This window comes from Capsicum annuum, chromosome 11 (genome assembly GCF_002878395.1).
Source record: "Capsicum annuum cultivar UCD-10X-F1 chromosome 11, UCD10Xv1.1, whole genome shotgun sequence".
Classification (NCBI taxonomy): Eukaryota; Viridiplantae; Streptophyta; class Magnoliopsida; order Solanales; family Solanaceae; genus Capsicum; species Capsicum annuum.
The window spans coordinates 204893779-204914410 of NC_061121.1; the positions used below are offsets into that span (position 1 = coordinate 204893779).

Consider the following 20632-nt stretch of genomic DNA (forward strand, 5'->3'; position numbering starts at 1 on the left):
TACAAAGTTTACATTAGATATTATTTTTATACGTTGTTGGTTTTATGGTCATACTATACTTTAGATATTTACATTATACATTTGAAAATTTACATTAGATATTAATCTTCATGACATCCTTATAATATGTATAAAGTTACATTATACATTTAAAAAACTTATATTTTACATTAGTTTTCATGAAAAAAAGTTGGTATGATGATAAGGTCACCGCAGTTATATATTTTTATGAGTTATATGTTAAATAGAAGATCAAAAACATTTTTCGCAGTTTAATGTTAAAATGAATAACTCATAATTTTTGTGAGTTATGTTAAAATAAAAATGGATAACTCACAAAAATTGTGAGTTATGTTAAAATAAGAATGGATAACTCACAATTTTTGCAAGTTATGTTAAAATAAAATGCATAACTCACAAAATTGTGAGTTATGTTAAAATAAGAATGGATAACTCACAGTTTTTGTGAGTTATGCACTTTCCAAAAAATCTGACGACGTTTGTAGTCTGCCGTTAAAAAATTTGTGCATAACTCACAAAAAATATGAGTTAAGCATAGTTTGATACTTTTTAAAATATATGACATATTTTGATTCTTTTTTAAGTTTGATGGCATAGTTTGGTTCCGAACTCATTAAAAAAGAGTTATTTTTTCTTAAAAATTTAAGGCTTCTGTTTGATTTTCATCTTACGCCACGAATATGATTGTCACTCCTGATAGTGTGATATATATATCATAACAAAAATTATAGAGTAGAGTTAGGTGGCACGTCATCATAGTATCCGCATGTTATGCAATATTTACCGATAATCCGATAATAGCTAAACTATGTGAAATAGAGATATTAAACATTGTACTAGGCGACCAATTTACTAACGCCTTCACCCATCTGGTAGATATGTCTCCTCCCTCTCGCTTATCTGCATTCAAAATTTCAGACTAGTTTGGGGGAGGCATCCAACAAGTTGTAGTGGCAGAAGTTGACATACGAGTAGTGGATGGTTGTGTAGTGGAAGTGGCCTTTTAGCTAAACTATCTGCTTATGTATTTTGGTCTGTGTAGATGCAAACAACTTTCAGAGATGATGATGATTATTTTATTATATAAATAAGTTAAAAAAATAGAAATAAATAAAAACTTTTAGCAGATCATATGAAGTATGGAAAATTTTACTATGGCCTCATGCATCACCTCATATTTGCATGAGGCTCTATTTTTTTGACACATAAGTTTGTGGGTCTTATCTATCAAAATAATTCTTTCTTTCCCTCTCTATATTTCTTTACCTTGTTATTTTTTTTTTTAAACAACTCATCCTTTTTGCTCTTTTGTTTTAGAGTTAATTTTTATTTATTATTTTTTTTCGTCTTTCTTTATCTTTGCTCTTCAATTTTTTTCGTGCTCATGAAATTAATCAAATTAATGATCTTTTTATCTTTCTAATTTTTATTTGTAGATATTTGCAACCAAATCAAATTTATATAGTATTTTTTTTTATTTTGATGTATTTATGTCACTTTTCTATAAGTTCATTTTAAAAAAAATGTCATTTTCATTTTCTATTTTTTTTTAATTTTAACTGTTTACATGACATGTTTAAAATCACAAAAGTTAAAGAATATTTTAATATATTTTATATATTTTTAATTTAAGATCGATTAAGAGCCCATTTGGATAGAATTAAAAATTAACTTTTAAATTTATGTATTTAAAAGCTGAAAATAAGTGTTTAGAAATTAAACAGACAAATATTTGAATAGAACTGTTGAAACTGAAAAGAAGTTGTGAATGTGCTTGATAAACAAGGGTTGTTAAACATTTTTTTATCATCAAAATGACTTAAATATTTTTAAAGCTGCTAATACCATAAATAAGTTAAATTATATATAATTTTTAATTTAATAATTCAAAAACAAAGAAAAAAGATGAAGAGGAAACCAGAAGAAAGAGACAGACAGAATAGGCAAAGAGAAAAATGAAGAAAAACAATATATTTAAGGGCTAACAATTTAGGGTATAGTTGAAATTGGAGAAAAATATAAGAAATAAGAAGGTAAATGTCTAGGTCAAATTAAACAGAATTTTAATCTAAAAAGTAAAAAGTTTGAGGTATCCGATGTCTTACCTTTTGCTTTTTATAAATCAAATTTTAATATTTTTTAAGTACTTTTTAATTTTACCACACATCTAAAAGTTTAAAAAGGGATTAAAAGTTGATTTGATCAGATTTTAATCTCATTCAAACAAACTCTAAAAGATATTTTAATTTAATTTTTTATGTCTATTTAATGATAGGGCAACTCTAAAATTTTACGAAAAGACTATTAAGAAAATTAAAATTAATATTTAGATTTATGCAGGACACACTCCATTTTTTTTATCCTATCAACTTTAAATTTTATTATACACGAGATACCCTTAACAATAAAAAATATGTGATTGATTCTTTAGTTTCTAAATATTAGAGATGACTTTAATAATATTAAATCATAATAAACAATTCATATAGACTTACGAAAGATAAATTTATTACTTATGAAATTTAATTTCAAATTTTCAATATCCAAAATTCTTTATACTAACAAAGAATTAAGAGAATATAATTAAAAAATATAAATTACCATCATAATCAAGTGAAAAAAAAATAATTTATTTATAAATACCAACAAATAAAAATTAGGAGGAAATAAAAACAAATCAAAATAATAAAAACTTCAATTTATTTAATACAGTAGCATGGGAAAAAAATTGAAGAAAAAGACAGAATGAAAAATAAAAAAAAGTAGTAAATAAAAGTTAACCCCATAAAAGAAAAAGGGAAAGAAAAAAAGTGATTTATCCAAAAAAATAAAAAAGTTAGAAAATAAAAGAATATAAAAATGTAAATTACTTTAAGTGGTGAAACCCACAAAATTTATGTGTCAAAATAAAAGGAAACTCATGCAAATATGAGATGGTCCATGAGGCCCATGGTAAAAAATTTCGTCAAGTACTAGCAAAAGTTGCAAATACAGTAAAGATACGATCATTTCAAGCTACAGATAATCTCGTACATTCTTGTCCAATTCAACAAAAGATCTGCCCCGTCAAATCATCTTATCAAAACTGATTGACATGGGTGAGTTGGGTAAAAAAAGGAATTCGATGAAAAATGATCTTGAAAATGATATTTAGGAAAATACTAATAGGCTTATTATTTATTGTTTGTTTTAGATAAGCAAATAAAAGACATTATCATGAAAATATTGATATATAATTTTGACAATTAACGTGGGAAGTGGGGGCTACAGCCTACATGTGTGAAAGTGGAGAAGAGGTGCGTTGAATGGTGGGCATTACACAATCAATATAAAATATCACGTGAAATTTATTTTTTGCACTTTTACTAGAAAAATCTTTTTATTTATTTTTATAAACTTGTTTTTCCTAAAAAAATATTTTTTATAATATTTTGATCGGCCAAACACACACTTGATGTAAGTCCTTTTCGTTTTGAAAATTGATTTGATATTTTATGTACGGCAATCTAGAAGCGATTCATATTTTATGACCAACAACAACAACAGCAACATACCCAGTGTATTCCCACCTAGTGAGATTTGGGGAGGGTAGAGTGTACGTACATCATACCACTACCTCAAGAGAAATAGAGAGGCTGTTTCTGATAGATTCCCGGCTTAGGATCAATAACAGTATAACAAATACAAAAAGTAAGCGCATATAAACTAGTATGATACACAAAACAAACTAACAGTATAACAAACACAAAAGATAAGTACATAATAAACTATTACGGGATGCAAAAAAGCCAACACCACTAGCCCCAAAAACTACAGCCACAACACTACGAACCAGAAACTCCCCTATTACTATCACCGCGCTCCCACCCCCTAACCCTCTATCCTAATTCGCGTTCTCCACACCTTCCTATCAAGGGTCATGTACTCTGTATGCTGTAATAGCTCCATATCATGTCTAATCACCTCCCTCCAATATTTTTTCGACTTACCGTTTGCCTGCCTAAAACCATCCATATCCAGAATCTCACACCTTCGCACTAGAGCATCAGGGCCCCTCCTCATTATTATGACCGAGTTCAATATTTAAGAATTTTAACACTGAATCTATTATATCTTAAACATTATGAATTCATATGTACTAACTTTAGCAATTGTTATGAACTCTGAAATATAAATTCATATTTTACATCAAATTATTGGATTCAGTTAATCGCCACATCCGCATTTAGACGGCACCAGGCATTGACAATCTATTGTTAATTATTAATATTAATAGGAAATTTTCCAAACATTTGGGTCCCAAGTAAATAAATATTTTTTCAATTTGCTTTGAAGAAAAAGATGTTTTTAATAACACAATAATCATAGTAGGATTTAGTCAATGTTTGGTGAAGTACCGCAGAGCAGAAGTGTGAAGTCAACTGTTTTTGAATTATTTTGAATTTACTCAGACAAGAATCAAGAACGAATTCAACATAAAAAATTGAACTGTGTAATTCAAAAGTATTTGATGTATCTAAAGTGAATTAGAAACGTATACAAAAAGTACATAGAGTGTAAAGAATATGAGCAGAGAGAAACATAATGAGTAGGTTTTATGGCTGGTCATCCAATTTTTGTATTTTTTACTCAAAAGTTATTTTATTTATTTGTTACACAAAAATTATTTAACTTTGTCTTATTTTTCATAAAAGTCATTTTAATATAATTTGGTTAAAAACCTACCTAAAATGTGAGACAGAATTAAAAAAAAATCTCTTGTGTTTGATGGTAGGTTCAAAATAATCTCTCAAATATACTTTGAGATGTTTTGGTGCTTTAAGCTTACTATATGTGAGTGCATTTGATTTTCTTCAAATTCTTAACAAACTCTAATTGTTAAATTTTATAAAATTCTAAAAACAAAAAAATTAATATTGAGTCACATTTAGAAATTTATTATTTGCAATTTTTTTTGATTTAATACAGAATTTGGTGTGGCTTTCTAGATTAATTTATTTATTTGTAGAATAATTTCATAGACCCCTTCACAAATTTCGTTTTTGAAAGTTGATCTCTCATTTTACATATGATATCACACTGACTTTGATTGTTTTGATTTCTTTATAACAATTCTTTTAATCTATTTATCATTATACAAAACTGTATACTTGAAATTAATTCTTGAAAAAAGGGCAAAAAATATCCCTCTACTTTAATTAATTAGCTAAATTTGTCCTTAGTTATACTTTGTGGCCATTTATACCCTCGTTGTCACGAAAGTTAACATATATACCCTCAAAACTAACGTTGTGCCACAAATTAATCAAAATTAACTGATTTCAATTTTAATCTCACTCGGTTCACAATCCACCGACACAACACCGTCCAATTTAAACCCTTTTCCATCACATTTCTTCCCTTTTCCTTCCCTTCTTTACCTCCTTCACCTTTGAAAGAAAAATACAGAGCTAAATGCAAGTAAAAAAAAGAAATTAAAAAAAAATAGCAGCAAAAGTCCATAGATGATGATTTCAATATTCAGTTCCTTTGAAGCTCTCTCCGATGAGATTTCTGCAAGACTATCGCTTCTCCACCATCTACATCTTCAATAGCTAACGTGAAGGGCGATAGCCGCCATCTAGTTCGTCAGACGGTATGTGAAGAAGGTCAGAGAGGCAGCGCCTCCGTCATCATCATTTCAAAGTCATCGGCACACCCGCAAAAGAAGCAGAGGTTTGCATTGGAATTCGACAACGTCCATGTCTATTTTTTTGAAATTATCATTTCCTATTGATTCTTATTTTTACTAAAATTTTGAGATTGAAAGTAATATATTCTGGTCTAATGCTCTATATAAATTATTCTTTTACTAGTTATTTGCTCTGTATTTCTCTTCCATGGCTGGTATATTTGAAAGTTGAGAAGGAAAGATGGAGGAGGTGAAGAAGGGAAGGGAAAGAGAAGGAAATGTGATGGAAAAGGGTTAAATTATTGGACGGTGTTGGGTTGGTGGATTGTGAACCGGGTCGGGTTAAAATTAAAATCAGTTAATTTTAATCAATTTGAGGCACCCCATTAGTTTTGAGGGTATATTTGTAAATTTTTGTGACAACGAGCGTATAAATAGCCACAAAGTATAACGAAGAACAAATTTAACCAATTAATCAAAGTATATGGGTATTTTTGACCCTTTTTTCTTTTTATTTTTTTAAATAATTGAAATATCAAAGAGTGAAATACTTTTATAAATTTTTAAAATTTTCATTATGTCATCATTATCAAATTTCAGCAAATCTTTCAGCTCCATCCCCAGACTTTTCAAAATATCTATCATCCAAAACTTTTTATTTTTTTATTTCATAATAAGTAACATTATTTTATTTTTATTTATTTTTCTAACTCTATTTACTATTAAAAGCTATTCCAATTTACTTTGCACAGTCAATTTATTGAAAATAAAATTCATAGAAATTATTACAAAATAATTTGAAAATCATATCTACTTATTTAATAGTGTACTGATAATATGAACAAAATAATATGTAGCAAAAGTAAAAAAAAAAATCTATAAATTAATCAAACAAAATAGTATATCAGTAAAAGGGTTAATAAATGAAAATGTAATTATTGCACATTTATGATAAAGAAATTTTTATTTATTTATTTTTTATTTTACCTTTTTTCAATATTTTTAATTTAGTAGATAGAATTTGTCAAACATATGAAAATAAAATGATTTATTTTTATTAGAAATATAGTGGATCAAAACTGCTTAAAAAAAGTATATGTGGGAGCCATTTTGAACCTGTCTTTAAACATAAGAGATAGTTTTTTATTTCATCTCAAATTTTAGGTAGTGTTAACCAAATTATATTAAAATAATTTTTGTGAAAGATGAAACAAAGTTAAATGACTTTTGTATAACAAAATAAAAAAATAATTTTTGAGTAAAAAATACAAAATTAAATAGACCACCCATAAAATTTACTCAACATAATCATAAACCAAAGTTATATATTTGGTTTCTTAACAAATGCAGAGGTTAAAAAGCAAGGTAAATATCAGGTTATTGTCTCTAATGATTCATTTATTTTTATTAAAAATAAGACTTTTAATAAGACGTTAGATCTAATACAAATATATAATTGAATATTAAAATATGCGTTAAGAATTAGATATTTGAATCTGAATATATATCTAAATATTAAAAGATTGTATTAAAATTTAAATACTAAGATCATCTTATTTTGAACATCTCAATGTATAATATTTCTTATATTTTTAAAAAATGTATAAAATTTATTTAAATAAAAAACTAATAATTAGAAAAAATAATAAAATATTAAAATTTAATACTATATCAACTAATACATTTAATATATTACATGATTGGTGTGGTGGTATTTAGCTGTTGGCGGTAGTTGTGGGCATCAATTTGGATGATCTTGGATGATGGTGGTATTATGAGTAATAGATAATAGTAGTAGTAAAGATGATTGACGGTAATAATGGTTAACAATGGTGGTTCATGGTGATTTATGACGATGCATGATCGATAGTATTATATAGTGATAATCAATGATGATAGTTGATGCAGTAATAGTGATTGCTAGATGATTGTAAATTGTAATTAGTTATAATGATGATTAATTGTAGAAATTAACAATGGTGGTCAGGGCCAGACCTACGTAATGGAGAGGGTTCATCCAAACTTTCTCGGCAAAAAATCACGTTGTATATATAAGATAGAAAATTTATATTTATGTACATATATTAATTTTGAACTACTTGACACAAGATTGTAGGATAGCTCAGTGGTACAATCTCCACTTCTTGGACCGCTATTCAGGCTTGGTCGCGGGTTCAATCCCTGTCAAGCTGCTTTTCTAGAAAAGAGGGGGAAGATATACAAAACACTGACACACCAGAAAGAACAGGTATAAGAAGGACCAATATGATCATATTTTGGGAGAAGTAGAATCAAGATGACCTTATATTCCATATTAGTGCTAGCCAATCAACAACAACAAGAAGATGTTGAAATTATTGAGAATGTCATTCCATTAGCCATTGAAGCAGAAAGTCAAATGCAGGTTTGTAATAAACAAATGAAGGATCTTGATGAATGTGATTTGAGGAAGAATATAGGGGGGTTGCTAAAGATGGTGATTTGTCACCAAAAATGATTTTGAAGATGAATAAAATTCATGGTGTACAGAAAAGAAATGACAAAGTAGACAAAGCAAGTTCAAGGCAGACAAGAAGGTCAATAAAGAATAAATCCAGATGAGTGCACTAATATAGAATATAAGGTCAGTAAATACATAAAAAGCTTTCACAAGGTTGATTACTTTGCAAAGAAGACATCATTTCTCATTTATTGGGTTGATGGAGCCGTTTTAAGATAAGTTAAATATAGAGGACTATAAAAAGAGGTTGGGAATGCAGCATACAGTATCAAACATAACAGGCAAAAGATGGGCCATGGTGGATACATTGGTGAGTGTTAATGTGATAGCAGATGAGGAACAACAACTCACATTGCAGTTACAGAATGAAGATACAGGAATTTCACTGGTGATAACACTAGTATATGTCAAATGCAACAGGAATGATAGAGTAGATTTATGGGAATCATTAGAGGACATGGCCATGAGAGTTATAGAACCATGGATTGTGGGTGGTGATTTTAATGTCATCATAAATGAGGAAGAAAAACTAGGAAGACTACCTGTAACAGTAGCTGAGACTGAAGATTTCTTACAGTGCATTAATTTGTGTAATTTGGAATATGTTGGTTTTAAAGGGAGCAAGTATACATGGTCGAATGGTAAAGCAGATGAAGAATTCATTTTCAAGAGACTGGACAGAGTCTTGTTTAATGAAAAGCTGAAAGATTTATTTCCAATAATGAAGGTGGAGCATTTGTTTAGAAGTGGATCAGATCATACTCCAATGCAAATCAAGTTTAGCACTATTAATGAGCATATTACTAAATCTTTCAGGTTTTTAAATATGTGGTTGTCATATAAAGAATGTATGGAAGTTGTTAGAGAAAACTGGCATACTCAGGTGCATGGGAATCCATTCATTATATTTCATCATAAGTTGAAGCAAGTTAAAAATGCTTTAACTAAATGGAGCAAGGAACACTTTGAAAATATTTTTCAGGAAATTGCTACACTGGAGGAGATAATTAAAGTGAAAGAAAAGTAATTTGAGGAGAGGCCAACAGGAGAAAATAGAGAAGGATTATTTAAGGCTCAAGCTGAGTTGAATATACAGTTGAGGAGAGAAAAAGAATTTTGAAAGCAGAAGGCTGGATTACAATGGTTCAAAGATGGGGAAAGTAATACTATATTTTTCTATGCAATAGTACAAGGCAGAAGAAGCAGGTTAAAGGTACAAAGAATTCAAAATAAGGAAGGAGAATGGTTAGAAGATCAGAATAGCATTGCAGATGAAGCAGTTTCTTTTTTCCAAAAGCAATTTTCCAGAGAAGTTGTAATTGAGGATTTTACTATGTTGGATGAATTGCCAACAGTAGTAAATGAGGAGAAAAATGTGCAACTAAATGTCATTTCAGATTTTTAGGAGGTTAAAGATGTTGTGATGGGTTTGAACAGAAATGGTACAGGAGGACCAGATGGGATGACAGGGGCATTCTTTCAAGATGGTTGGGATATAATAGGAGAAGATGTTCATCAAATAGTGTTAGCCTTCTTCTGTGGGAACTACCTAGATTTGTAACTCATACAAACTTAGTACTACCAAAGAAGCAGGTGGTGAACACATTTTCAGACATGAGATCTATTTCTTTAAGTAATTTTGTCAATAAAAGTTTTTTTTAGAATTTTACATGACAGAATTATAAAGTTGTTACCAGATATTATCTCAGAAAAGCAAGCAGGATTTGTTAAAGGGAGGAGCATTGCAAAGAATATATTGATGGTTCAGGAGATTGTATCTGAAATAAGGAAAAGAGGGAATATACCTAACATGACGATCAAATTAGATATGATGAAGGCATATGATAGGATGGATTGGTTATATCTTACTAAAGTAACGAGGAAGCTGTGATTCAATGAAACCATTATTGATATGGTTTACAGGTTAGTTGGTAACAATTGGTTTTCTTTATTGCTGAATGGACAACCAAGGGGATTTTCAGATCTTATAAGGGTTTAAAGTAAGGAGATCCTTTATCCCTTACCCTCTTTATTATTCCAGCTGAACTTATGTCCAGAGCACTGAAGGCATTGATGATAAAAAAGAATTTAAGGTATTTGGAATGTCAAGAGGAAGTCCAAACATAAATCATTTAGCATTTGCAGATGATATGATCATCCTGTGCAAAGCTGAGTTAGGTACTTTGCAAAAAGTTACCTCTACTTTGGACAGGTATGAAAAAATATCAGGGCAGAAGATCAATAAGGAGAAAAGTGTTATTTACTTGCATAAAGGGGTTTCTCAAGGAGTGGTGATTATGACTGAGGTGGCTACTGGGATCCTAAGAAAAGAATTTCCTTTTACTTACTTAGGTTGTCCTATCTTCCATATGAGAAGAAAGAAGGATTACTATCAATTCATTCTGAGGAGAATCAGCAGCAAACTACAAAGTTGGAAGGGTAAATTGCTATCATATGGAGGAAGAACAGTATTGATCAAGAATGTTCTACAAAGCATACCAATTCATTATCTTTCAGTAATGAACCCACCAGTTAATGTGTTGAATTTAATACACAGAATGCCTGCTCAATTCTTCTGGAGTAATCATATTGGAGGAAGAAACAGACATTGGGTAAGGTGGAAGCAATTATGTTTGCCTGAAGACGAAGGAGGGTTGGGATTTAGATCACTGCAGGATATAAGCATGGCTTTATTTTGTAAGCTGTGGTAGAATTTTAGAACCAAGTCCTCTATTTAGAGTGAGTTTATGCATAATAAGTACTATAAAAAGGAACATCCTAATTTGATTGTGTGGAAAACAGGAAGAGGATATCAGGTGTGGAAGAAAATGTTACAAGCTAGGGAACTGATTGAACACCAGATTTTATGGAAAACAAATCAAGGGACTGCAAATTTATGGTTGGACAATTGGACAACTCTGGAAAGCTTATACAGCTGTGTTCAAGACAACAAGAAATGGGATAACAGGTATTAGGAGGTAAAAAATTTAATTATAAATAGAGCATGGGATAATCAGATATTGACTCAGCTGTTTCCTCTTGAGATAGCCTCTCATATTGTAGACACAGGGGTAATACCTTATGGATAAAAGGAATGCCATTTATATGGTGTTTATCATGTGGAGACTTTGGCAAGAAAAAATACCAATGGAAGAAAACATTAGAAGATGGGGAATACAAGGTCCATCAAGATGTTGGTGTTATAGAGATCCAGACCAAGAAACCATGTCTCATATATTTTGAAGGTCATTTATTGCTAATAGGACTTGGTCCTATTTTTCTTCTTTTGTAGGTATCAACATTGAAGGACTAGGGCTAAGAAAAACTATTCTAGCCTGGTGGAATGCAGAGGTGAGAAACAGAGATAGAGCTTATTATAAAGCACTCCCAAGCATCATAATTTGGGAATTATAGAGATTAAGGAATAACAGGAAGCATGATGGCAAGCCAATATCAGAACAAAGAACAATTTTCAACATTTCTAGAAATATTGGATTTTTGCTTAAAGTCATAAGGCCACATTCCATATACATGGCCAGACATCCTGGAAGAACTTAAGAATAGCAGAGTTGGAGTGAGGGTTATTTAGGTGTTGTGGAAACTTCCCAAACAAGGGTGGGTCAAATATAATTTAGATGGTACATCCAGAGAAAATCCGGGAGTTAATTCATATGCTTATTGTTTAAGGGATGAGAGAGGTGATTTACTTCATGCTAAAGGAGCTAAGATGGAAGATACTACCAATGTGGAAGCAGAAACTTATGCTATGCTACAAGCAATGCTACATAATTCTACTACACATTATGAAAGGATAATTTTTCAGACTGATTCCCTAGCTATTGTGAAAATAGTTACCAAACAATGGAAATGCCCTTGGAATATTCTACATTATTTAGAGCAGATTTGGTCACATGAAGTTCATAAGCAGATAGAATTCTAACATATTATAAGGGAAGGAAATCAGTTAGCTGACCATTTAGCTAATATTGCTATAGATAAAGGGTCGTTCACAATCAGTTCATTCAATCAGTTAGAAACAGAGGGAAACAGATATTAAACAGTGATAAATTACATGAGAGTAATACTAAAGACTGGGTGATAAGGATGATATGGCTAATGTTTCAGTGTTTACAAGCAGTAGTTACAAGTCAACAACAAAAAGATGAAAACCTACCTAACTTGAAATACTTCAGCCATCAACAAGAATTTACAGAAAATGGGGAGGGTTACAAGGATATTCGGCAATATATACACCTGTATAGCTTGATAAGTTCCAATCAATTGAGGATCCGAGCACCTCCCTGTCATAATTGGAAGTATGTAGAGTGTCAAAGAACAGATGAGATCATTAAAAGGAAATACAGGAGGGTCGACAGATGAGATCATTAAAAGGAAATACAGGAGGGTCGTACTTACTTGGAAGGATAACAGCCATCAGAATCTTCTAATCCTCACCAGAGCACAAAATAGAGGTCTTTTCCCAGGAGAATCTAAGGTACAAAATGGTTTAAGATCAAAATTAAAGGAAGACCAAATTCATAAAAGAGGTAAGTTATTCTCACTCTTGAAAGCTGATGAAGACAGTAGCCATGAAGAGCCAAGAAGTAGAATTAATGAAAAGCTTCAGCAAGAACTGAAGACGGAGGAAGGGGAAGTAGCTCAGATATTAGCTCAAGCATTGATTGAGTTGAAGATTCAAATAGGAAACCTTACTGATATGGGTATAGGTATTAAAGTAGGGATTTTGGACTGGATCGGGTTCAGAATTGGGCCCTTTCAATTTGAATATGTTTTTAATTTATATGGGTTGGTCCATATTATTGTAAAAATTATTTGTTTTTGATGAATTAATAAAATAACAAATTAAATTTAAAAAAAAATTCTAGAAAAGTAGACTGAAACCTACAGCTGGACGCCTACAGAACAAAAAAGAAGAAGTTTTTTTTTTAAAAGTAGACTGAAACCTACAGCTGGACGCCTACAGAACAAAAAAGAAGAAGTGCCTACAGAACAAAAAAGAAGAAGCTTTTTTTAAAAAAGTAGATTGAAACCTACAGCTGGACGCCTACAGAACAAAAAAGAAGAAGCCTATAGCTATTAAAAAAAAGAATACATACCTCACCCGCTATATAAAAAAGAAACTTTAAAATAAATTAAAATATAAGTTTAAGTATAAGCCTAAAAAAAAACTTTAAAATAAGTTAAAATATAAGTTTAAGTATTTTATATTTATAGATTATATACTATTACGCCTCTTGAAATTATATTTTGTTGGTTTATTCACATATTTATATTTTTACTTTTTGAATCTTTTAAAAAAATTTCTGGATCCGCCAATGACGATGGTGATTGTGGCTGAAGGTTATTGTGATTGACTGTAGAGGGGAGTGGCAAGGGTAATTGGTAATGATATGATGACGATAACGGTGAATAAATAAAATTAAAAAATTGATATCTTTATAAGAATTCTGAAATAAAAATCTTATTGATATTTATGTTTTATTACATATCTTAATCACTTAGACCGGTTCAAATCATTGAGCAGTTCTAACAGGAAAATTCTAACCAAAAAAATAATCAGATTAATATAGAAATGATTAAGATGAAGGCATTTATGTCAGGGATGGGCATAAATATCGAAAAACCAAAATAGCAAATCATATCGAATTATTTTGATTTTTTATTTCGGTTTTTTGATTTTTCGGTTTGGTTTTGATTTATTTTTTTATAAATTCGATATTTCGGTTCGATTTTCGATTTTTAGGTCGACGTAATTTGGTTTAAACCGAAATAAACTAAAAATTTTAATATACTTTTCTAATTATAATATATATATATATATATATATATATATATTAATATATATATTTATTATTTAATAGTTATAATATATAAGCCCATAAGCTATTAGGCTTTAGCTATAACCCACAACTACCTACAATCCAAAGCCCCAAAATCCAAATACATTCAGCAATCGAAATTGAAAGTTACTTTTTCATTGATTTTGGTAACCGAAAGTTAATATATAATCCTCCATTTGATTTTTGCATTGGAGGTGATTATTCTTATTTGTCACCTAAAAAACTTTACAAGTTTATATTGATTTTTTTTTAACGTAAGAAAATTAAACTAGTCCGATTTATAAATATAATTTAGCCCATTAAATAGGCCAAAAATCGAAAAAATAAAATTATTAAACCAAATAAAATCGAACCGAACCGAATTAATTCGGTTCGATTTTGTTACACCTAATTCCATAATTGAAAATCAAAAAAACCGAAATAAAAAATCAAACCCAAACCGAAATACCAAACGTCCACCCCTAATTTATGCGACCAAAGATACTGTAGAAAAGCAACAATTTATATTTTTATTATTAATATGAACTTATTTTCTTTTTATTCATAGGAAAAAAAATCATTTCAAATTCAGAAATTATTTAATTTTACACTTAATCTGATAAGTGTTCAGCAACACACGCGATAATATACTTAAAACACAAATTTTATAATTCGTTTTAAGGAATAGGCACGTTTCAATTAAAAAAGAAAAGGTTTTGAGGAATAGGCACACAAGTATGATATGTTAACCTGGTATAGGAGAATAATTTGTTAAAAAAGATTTATAATTCAATATGTAAATAAATTCAAATAGACTAAGTCGAACCATAAGATAGAAGAAAATTATTTCAATAATACAAGAGGTAAGGAGAAAAACATAAGACAAGTGAAATTTGACAGGTAGCTGTTGTCTGCCGCATCGTATTTTGAAATCTCTGCTCCCTCCCTTTGCTTCATCCCACCCCCCAATCCCTACAACCCATGCCAACCTTCCCACCAAATAAATCCCCCGTTATTCACTCTCTATATTTCAACTCTTCACATAATTCCAAGCATTCTGCCTCGTAAAACATTCCCTTAACCTTCTCTATATAGAAGAAGAGACACTAAACTCCAACTTCCATTATTTCTTCTCTTTCTTGTAGCAAAAATTGTTAGCAAGCTTAAATGGCGGTATCATCTAGATCCGTTAGAGTAACGGATCTGCAAATGCAACAAAAATGGAAAGAGAGAGAAATCAGTCCGGAGCGTACTAAAGTTTGGACTCAAAATCCAAATCAGAAGCTAAAATCTGAACGTAAAGTGCCTGTTGTTTATTATCTTACTAGAAATGGACAACTTGAACACCCTCATTTCATGGAAGTCCATCTTTCTTCCCCTGATGGCCTTTATCTAAGAGGTACTCGTATTTTTCATTGGCTGATTTTTCTTATCATTTGGAGTGGAGCTCACGAGGTCATAGATTCAAGTTGTTTAAATAGTCTCTTACATTGCAGAAATGTAAAGTAAAACTGTGTAACTAGATATTTGTTATCCAGCCCATTCTTATAACCTGTGCATAACTAACGAGAGCCTTAATGACTAATTGTTTTAGGGCCAAGGCAAAGTTGAGAGTAATTATGAGAACAAATGAACAAAATTTAATTCATTTCTAAGATTTGGAATTTGGTTAAAAATTGAAGAATTTGAGTTTGAATTTTGACGTTTAATGTTATGAATATGCTTTTAGCAATTGGTTTAAATGTCGTTCTTCTGTTGTTTTCAGATGTGATCAATCGCTTGAATTTTCTCCGAGGAAAAGGCATGGCTTCTCTCTACTCCTGGTCTGCTAAAAGGTAAATTATTTGAGTGTTTTTTTTTTTAAATCAAATATGTGCACCAGAAAATACATTATACCAGCACTAACACATTGAATTACATCAAAATTTTGAAGTTAAGTGTGTTTGATCAAGAATAGTACTAAGTTGGGCGAGTCGTTGTGTTGCATTTCTCTTTTTAGTGTGTATATTATTGTTTGTAAATATGTGTCACTAGTTTTATACATTTATGGACCTGAAGTTGATATTTTTGCAATTTTGTGCACTTCAGGAGCTACAGAAACGGATTTGTGTGGCACGATTTGGCGGGGCACGATTTTATATATCCAGCACACGGCGAAGAGTACGTTCTCAAAGGATCAGAACTTGTTGATGGTGCAACAACAACGCTAACATCTCAATCTGAAGAAGAACAAGTAGAATTTTCCAGCTCAAAAACTCATGTGCCGCTGGAAGTTAGAAAACTCACCGAAGATCGTGAAATTCCGGCAGTTTCACGGCGGCGCAACCAATCGTGGTGTTCCGCCGACTTCAACGAGTACAGAGTCTACAAAGCAGATTCTGTTAACGAATCCTCCGGCAAAGCTGCCGCCGCCGATGCTTCAACTCAGACCGACGACCGCCGTCGCCGGCGGAGGGAAATCGGAACTGTCATGGAAGAACAAGAAGAAATAGAACGGACTCAAAGTCATTCAACGGAACTGAGCAGAGGCGAGATTTCGCCTCCGCCGTCTGATTCAAGTCCGGAAACACTTGAAACGTTGATGAAGGCGGACGGTAGGGTAATCGTACGGTCAGAAACAGTCAACGAAGATCGTACAGTTGATAATAATCAATCAAGTGGTAAAACCAGAGGATCTTCCGTGTTGATGCAATTTTTATCGTGTGGGTCAATGTCGTTCAAGGATTGTGGGCCCGGTGGTTATGGAAAAGATCATGGGCTATCGTTGATTTCACATTACAAATCAAGGGTACCACGTGGGGGAGAAATGAATGATAATCAGGTAGAGAAGGGTGCAGAGAATAGTAAGGTGGAGTATCATGGAATCATTAAGGTAGAAGATAAAGAGTACTTTAGTGGAAGCTTAATAGAGACAAAGAAGGACGAATATCCAGCTCTGAAGAGATCTTCTTCATTTAATGCAGATCGGTGAGTTCAACTTCCTTTGTGAATTTGTTGTTTTTCTTTCTTTAATGCATATATACTTCAGCGACTAGGTTATACTCCTTTCGTTCCATTTTACGTGTCGCCATTTAATCGGGCATGAAATTTAAGAAATAAGTAAAAATTTGATGTTTTTTATCAAATTGTTCTTCATTAAAATAATGTACTATTATTATTTTTAATTAAGTAAGTCCTTATAAGTGGAATAAATAAAGATGAAAGTATAATTGTGTCCTTTAAATAGTTACCAAACAAGGAAAGATGACATTCTTTTTAGGACAAATAAAAAAGAAAATGATAACACATAAAATGAGAAGGAGGGAGTACTATAAGAATTGTGTATTAAATAACGTGAACAAATAATACTGAGACAATTTGTTTTTCATTGGCTCGTTTGAACCAAGAGGAATTCATTTAGCAGTTCGTAATAGATAGATTAGGAGTGAGTGGTTGTTAATGACCAGTAGCAAAGGTGCAAAGCAGACTCGGCTTAACTTCATTTGAGTTTGATTTTCCTCGAAAATGATAGGAATAAGTTTTTCTTCCTCTTAAAAACTATGAGCTCATAGGAAGCTGGAATGAACTTGTATTTAAGCATGATTTTATCTCTAATCATGTTTATTTGTGAATTAATAATTTTAGTATTGCGCATATTATGAGTTGTTATGTAATAATTATACATCTTATAATACTGAATAGAATGTATAATTAATGCATATATTAAATATGCATGTATTAAAAATATTATTATATCAAATAAAATATGAAATAGTATCAAAACTAATACATATGTTATTTATTACTGTAATATATCTATGCGAGGACTACTCTATGATGATTTGGTTTGTTCCGTGTCAAATTGTTTCCATATATATGATGACTATGCCTAATTCTTTGCTTAGTTCCAAAATGTTGTACCTGACTTTGCCTAGAGTGATTCCCTCAATAATGTTCGTTTCACTCAAAACAAAAATGTGTCGTCTTCCTAAAATTGTCATTAATTGTAGAAATGGAGAAAGGGCATCAACTGTCTTCTACTTAAACTGCATACATAATTAGGATTTACTAACATCGTGACAAGGGTTGGAGTGGAGTGCAGTGCTAGGTACTCTTCATTTTTAATTAGAAGTCTTGGGATTGAGTTCTCCGAGTATGGAGTTGTCTTTATTAGGGAGTGCTTTAATTCCTAAGGCAGGACTTTCCGGCACAATTCAGATTGAACATTGAGGGGTGTTTTACTTTCTGAGGTAATTAGATCCACTTATTATAGACAGTTGATTTTTAAGTGTATTTTATAGTATCCCAGTAATTTGTTGCTCATATTATTCAAAAAAAGTCATCAAGTGTGAATCAGATCCTGCAAAAGTAATGTAGAAGAATCTAAAGGGGATGTGATAACATTTTAAAAAAATCCAAGCAATTTAGGATGTTACTGTGCAATATAAGAGTCTTAAAGACATGTCATTTGGTGTATTATTATTGCATTATGGTGTCAGCTAGGAGTTATCCAGGGGTGTATGGAAGGCTTTTTCATGTGGTCAATTTGTCTGCAATCTGAGAACAGTACTGACATAGGAAAACAACTATTCAAGACATAGTAATTTATCAGGAATATCATTTAAAGAGGTTCTGCAGTTTCTGGTTTTAGGTGATTGAACATTTATTATTTTCCACAGGAACAAAAAATAGCTGGAAATCAAAGTTTATACACCATTACACGTCTATTTACGTACAAAAAGGCTAGGCTAATTCACAAGTGACTGGTAGCATGTGAAATTTTGCCCTGTTTTCATGATTGGAAAGTACAATTTCCTCATTGGCTTATCCACTGCTCAATTTCCTCTTGTAACTTAGTATAGGCCTTAGGGGTGTTGGTACAATGTCACAATCATATTGCTATCCAAAGTTTACAAGTAGTAGCTAATTAATTGCTAAACATTAATAACTTTGTGTAATCTTTCAGAAAATCCATATCCAGATTTAGACAGCATCGTTCTGCAGAAAGTAAAAGAGTTCTAGTAATAATTTTGTAGCAATATTGCTGCCTGCTGTTCTATTCTTGTGGGGTTGCTCATCTTAATCCTCTTCTTTTTCCCCCCAGTTGAAATGGAAAAATGTCTAACTTTTTGCCCATAAACTCTATAAAATTAATCATAGATGTACATATATCCTCTGCTAGTAGTTTGCTTCTGTTATACTGCTTAACTGTTATTTGCTTGGACTCTTAAAAAATGTCAATATATGAATGCGTGTTAGACTCTTTCAAACCTAGACGGGTGTGACAATAGTTATTTGTTTATTACTGGTTTGCTTGCAGGAGCGCGAAGTTGGAAATAAGGGAGAAAGAGATAGAAGGGGTGAAAGCAAAATGCATTCCAAGAAGGCCAAAGAATCAATCCACCAGAAAGGAATTAGGAAGCAGCACTGACTTGTCTTGCGGTAGCAGTGCCAGTATTTCTAGTAGTAGCAGTAGCCAACATGGTAGCAAAAGGCTAGGGGTTCCACCCCAAATCTAGAGCTAAATCAAGCAATAGTAGCTTAGAGGGTCAGAAGCATTCACCAAAGCAATATCTAGTTCTGATCTCCATGGTTGCTAGGTTGTAAATAAACTGAAATTAGCTATAAATCTTATCGCTAATCTGTTGTCAAATTGCTCGTAGTTAATATAATTTCTTGATAATCTATTATCACTAATCTTAAATTAAGATGCGGCAAACGAGACTGAGATGGTTTCATATGAAGAGGAGATGCACGGATATCCCAGAGTGGAGGAGTGAGAGATTGACAATGGATGGTTATACGAGAGGTAGAGGTAGACCGAAGAAGTACTGAATAGAGATAATTAGACAAGACATGCTACAATTTTAGCTTACGAAAGACATGATCTTAAATAAAAGGTTATGGAGGACATGAATTAGGGGAGAGTATTAGTTAGGTAGTTGAGAGTTGCCTCACATATTCTTCCATACTAAAAATCGTAGTAATATTCGGGGAGTTTCTTGCTATTTTATTTCTATTACTACTATTTAATGTTTCTTTTACTTCGATTATCGTATTCATGTTTGTTGTAGTTATTGTTTCTTTTTTACTGTTTAGCACTTTTTCTTGACTTCTTAACTCCCGTTGTTTTCTTTTTTCTGAATTGCTTTGTAATGTTTTTACTTGAGTCGAGAATTTATCAAAATAATCTTTTTATTTGTGAGATTATATTGAGTATATTGGTATATCACTAATTTTTATTAAGTAGAATTAGTTGTGACATTTAACTACATAATTTATACTAATATACTCAATATAATCTCAAACGCTATTTCTCATTTTTTAAATAGTGATACGATCTCTCCGAGCTCAAAGAAAAGACAAAGAGAGAAGATAGAAAACATGATTGACGTAAGTGATATATAAACATAACAAGATGTCCTATTAATTGACTTGCAAATCACGGCGGCTATTGACAGTAGGTTCCAAGATTATATTGAGAAAAAGTAAGTGATAGGATTGCTGTCTGTTGCTTCCTATTAAGAATTTCAATACAACTTCTTTTGGTTGAGACTCTTGTGGATGGAATTGTTTGATTGTCTCTTTGCATGCTGGATCATTGTCTTTCCATATGAACTT

At 31.3% G+C, this 20632-nt stretch overlaps 1 protein-coding gene across 1 annotated transcript; it reads left to right on the plus strand.

Annotated features, from left to right (window-relative positions):
- The first annotated feature begins 14844 nt into the window (after window positions 1-14844).
- Window positions 14845-19699, plus strand: LOC107848265 (protein SOSEKI 5). The gene is made up of 4 exons (XM_016692982.2): window positions 14845-15431; window positions 15798-15867; window positions 16121-16999; window positions 19332-19699. Exons 1-4 carry the CDS (start codon window positions 15200-15202, stop codon window positions 19528-19530), a joined length of 1380 nt encoding a protein of 459 aa, XP_016548468.2. The 5' UTR covers window positions 14845-15199; the 3' UTR covers window positions 19531-19699.
- The last annotated feature ends 933 nt before the right edge of the window (window positions 19700-20632 follow it).

Excerpts from the sequence above, each read along its gene's own strand:
- LOC107848265 (XM_016692982.2), top strand. The coding sequence starts at position 15,200 with ATGGCGGTATCATCTAGATCCGTTAGAGTAACGGATCTGCAAATGCAA. Across the intron at positions 15,432-15,797 it reads TGATGGCCTTTATCTAAGAG|ATGTGATCAATCGCTTGAAT; the intron begins GTACTCGTATTT and ends TGTTGTTTTCAG. Across the intron at positions 17,000-19,331 it reads TCTTCATTTAATGCAGATCG|GAGCGCGAAGTTGGAAATAA; the intron begins GTGAGTTCAACT and ends GTTTGCTTGCAG.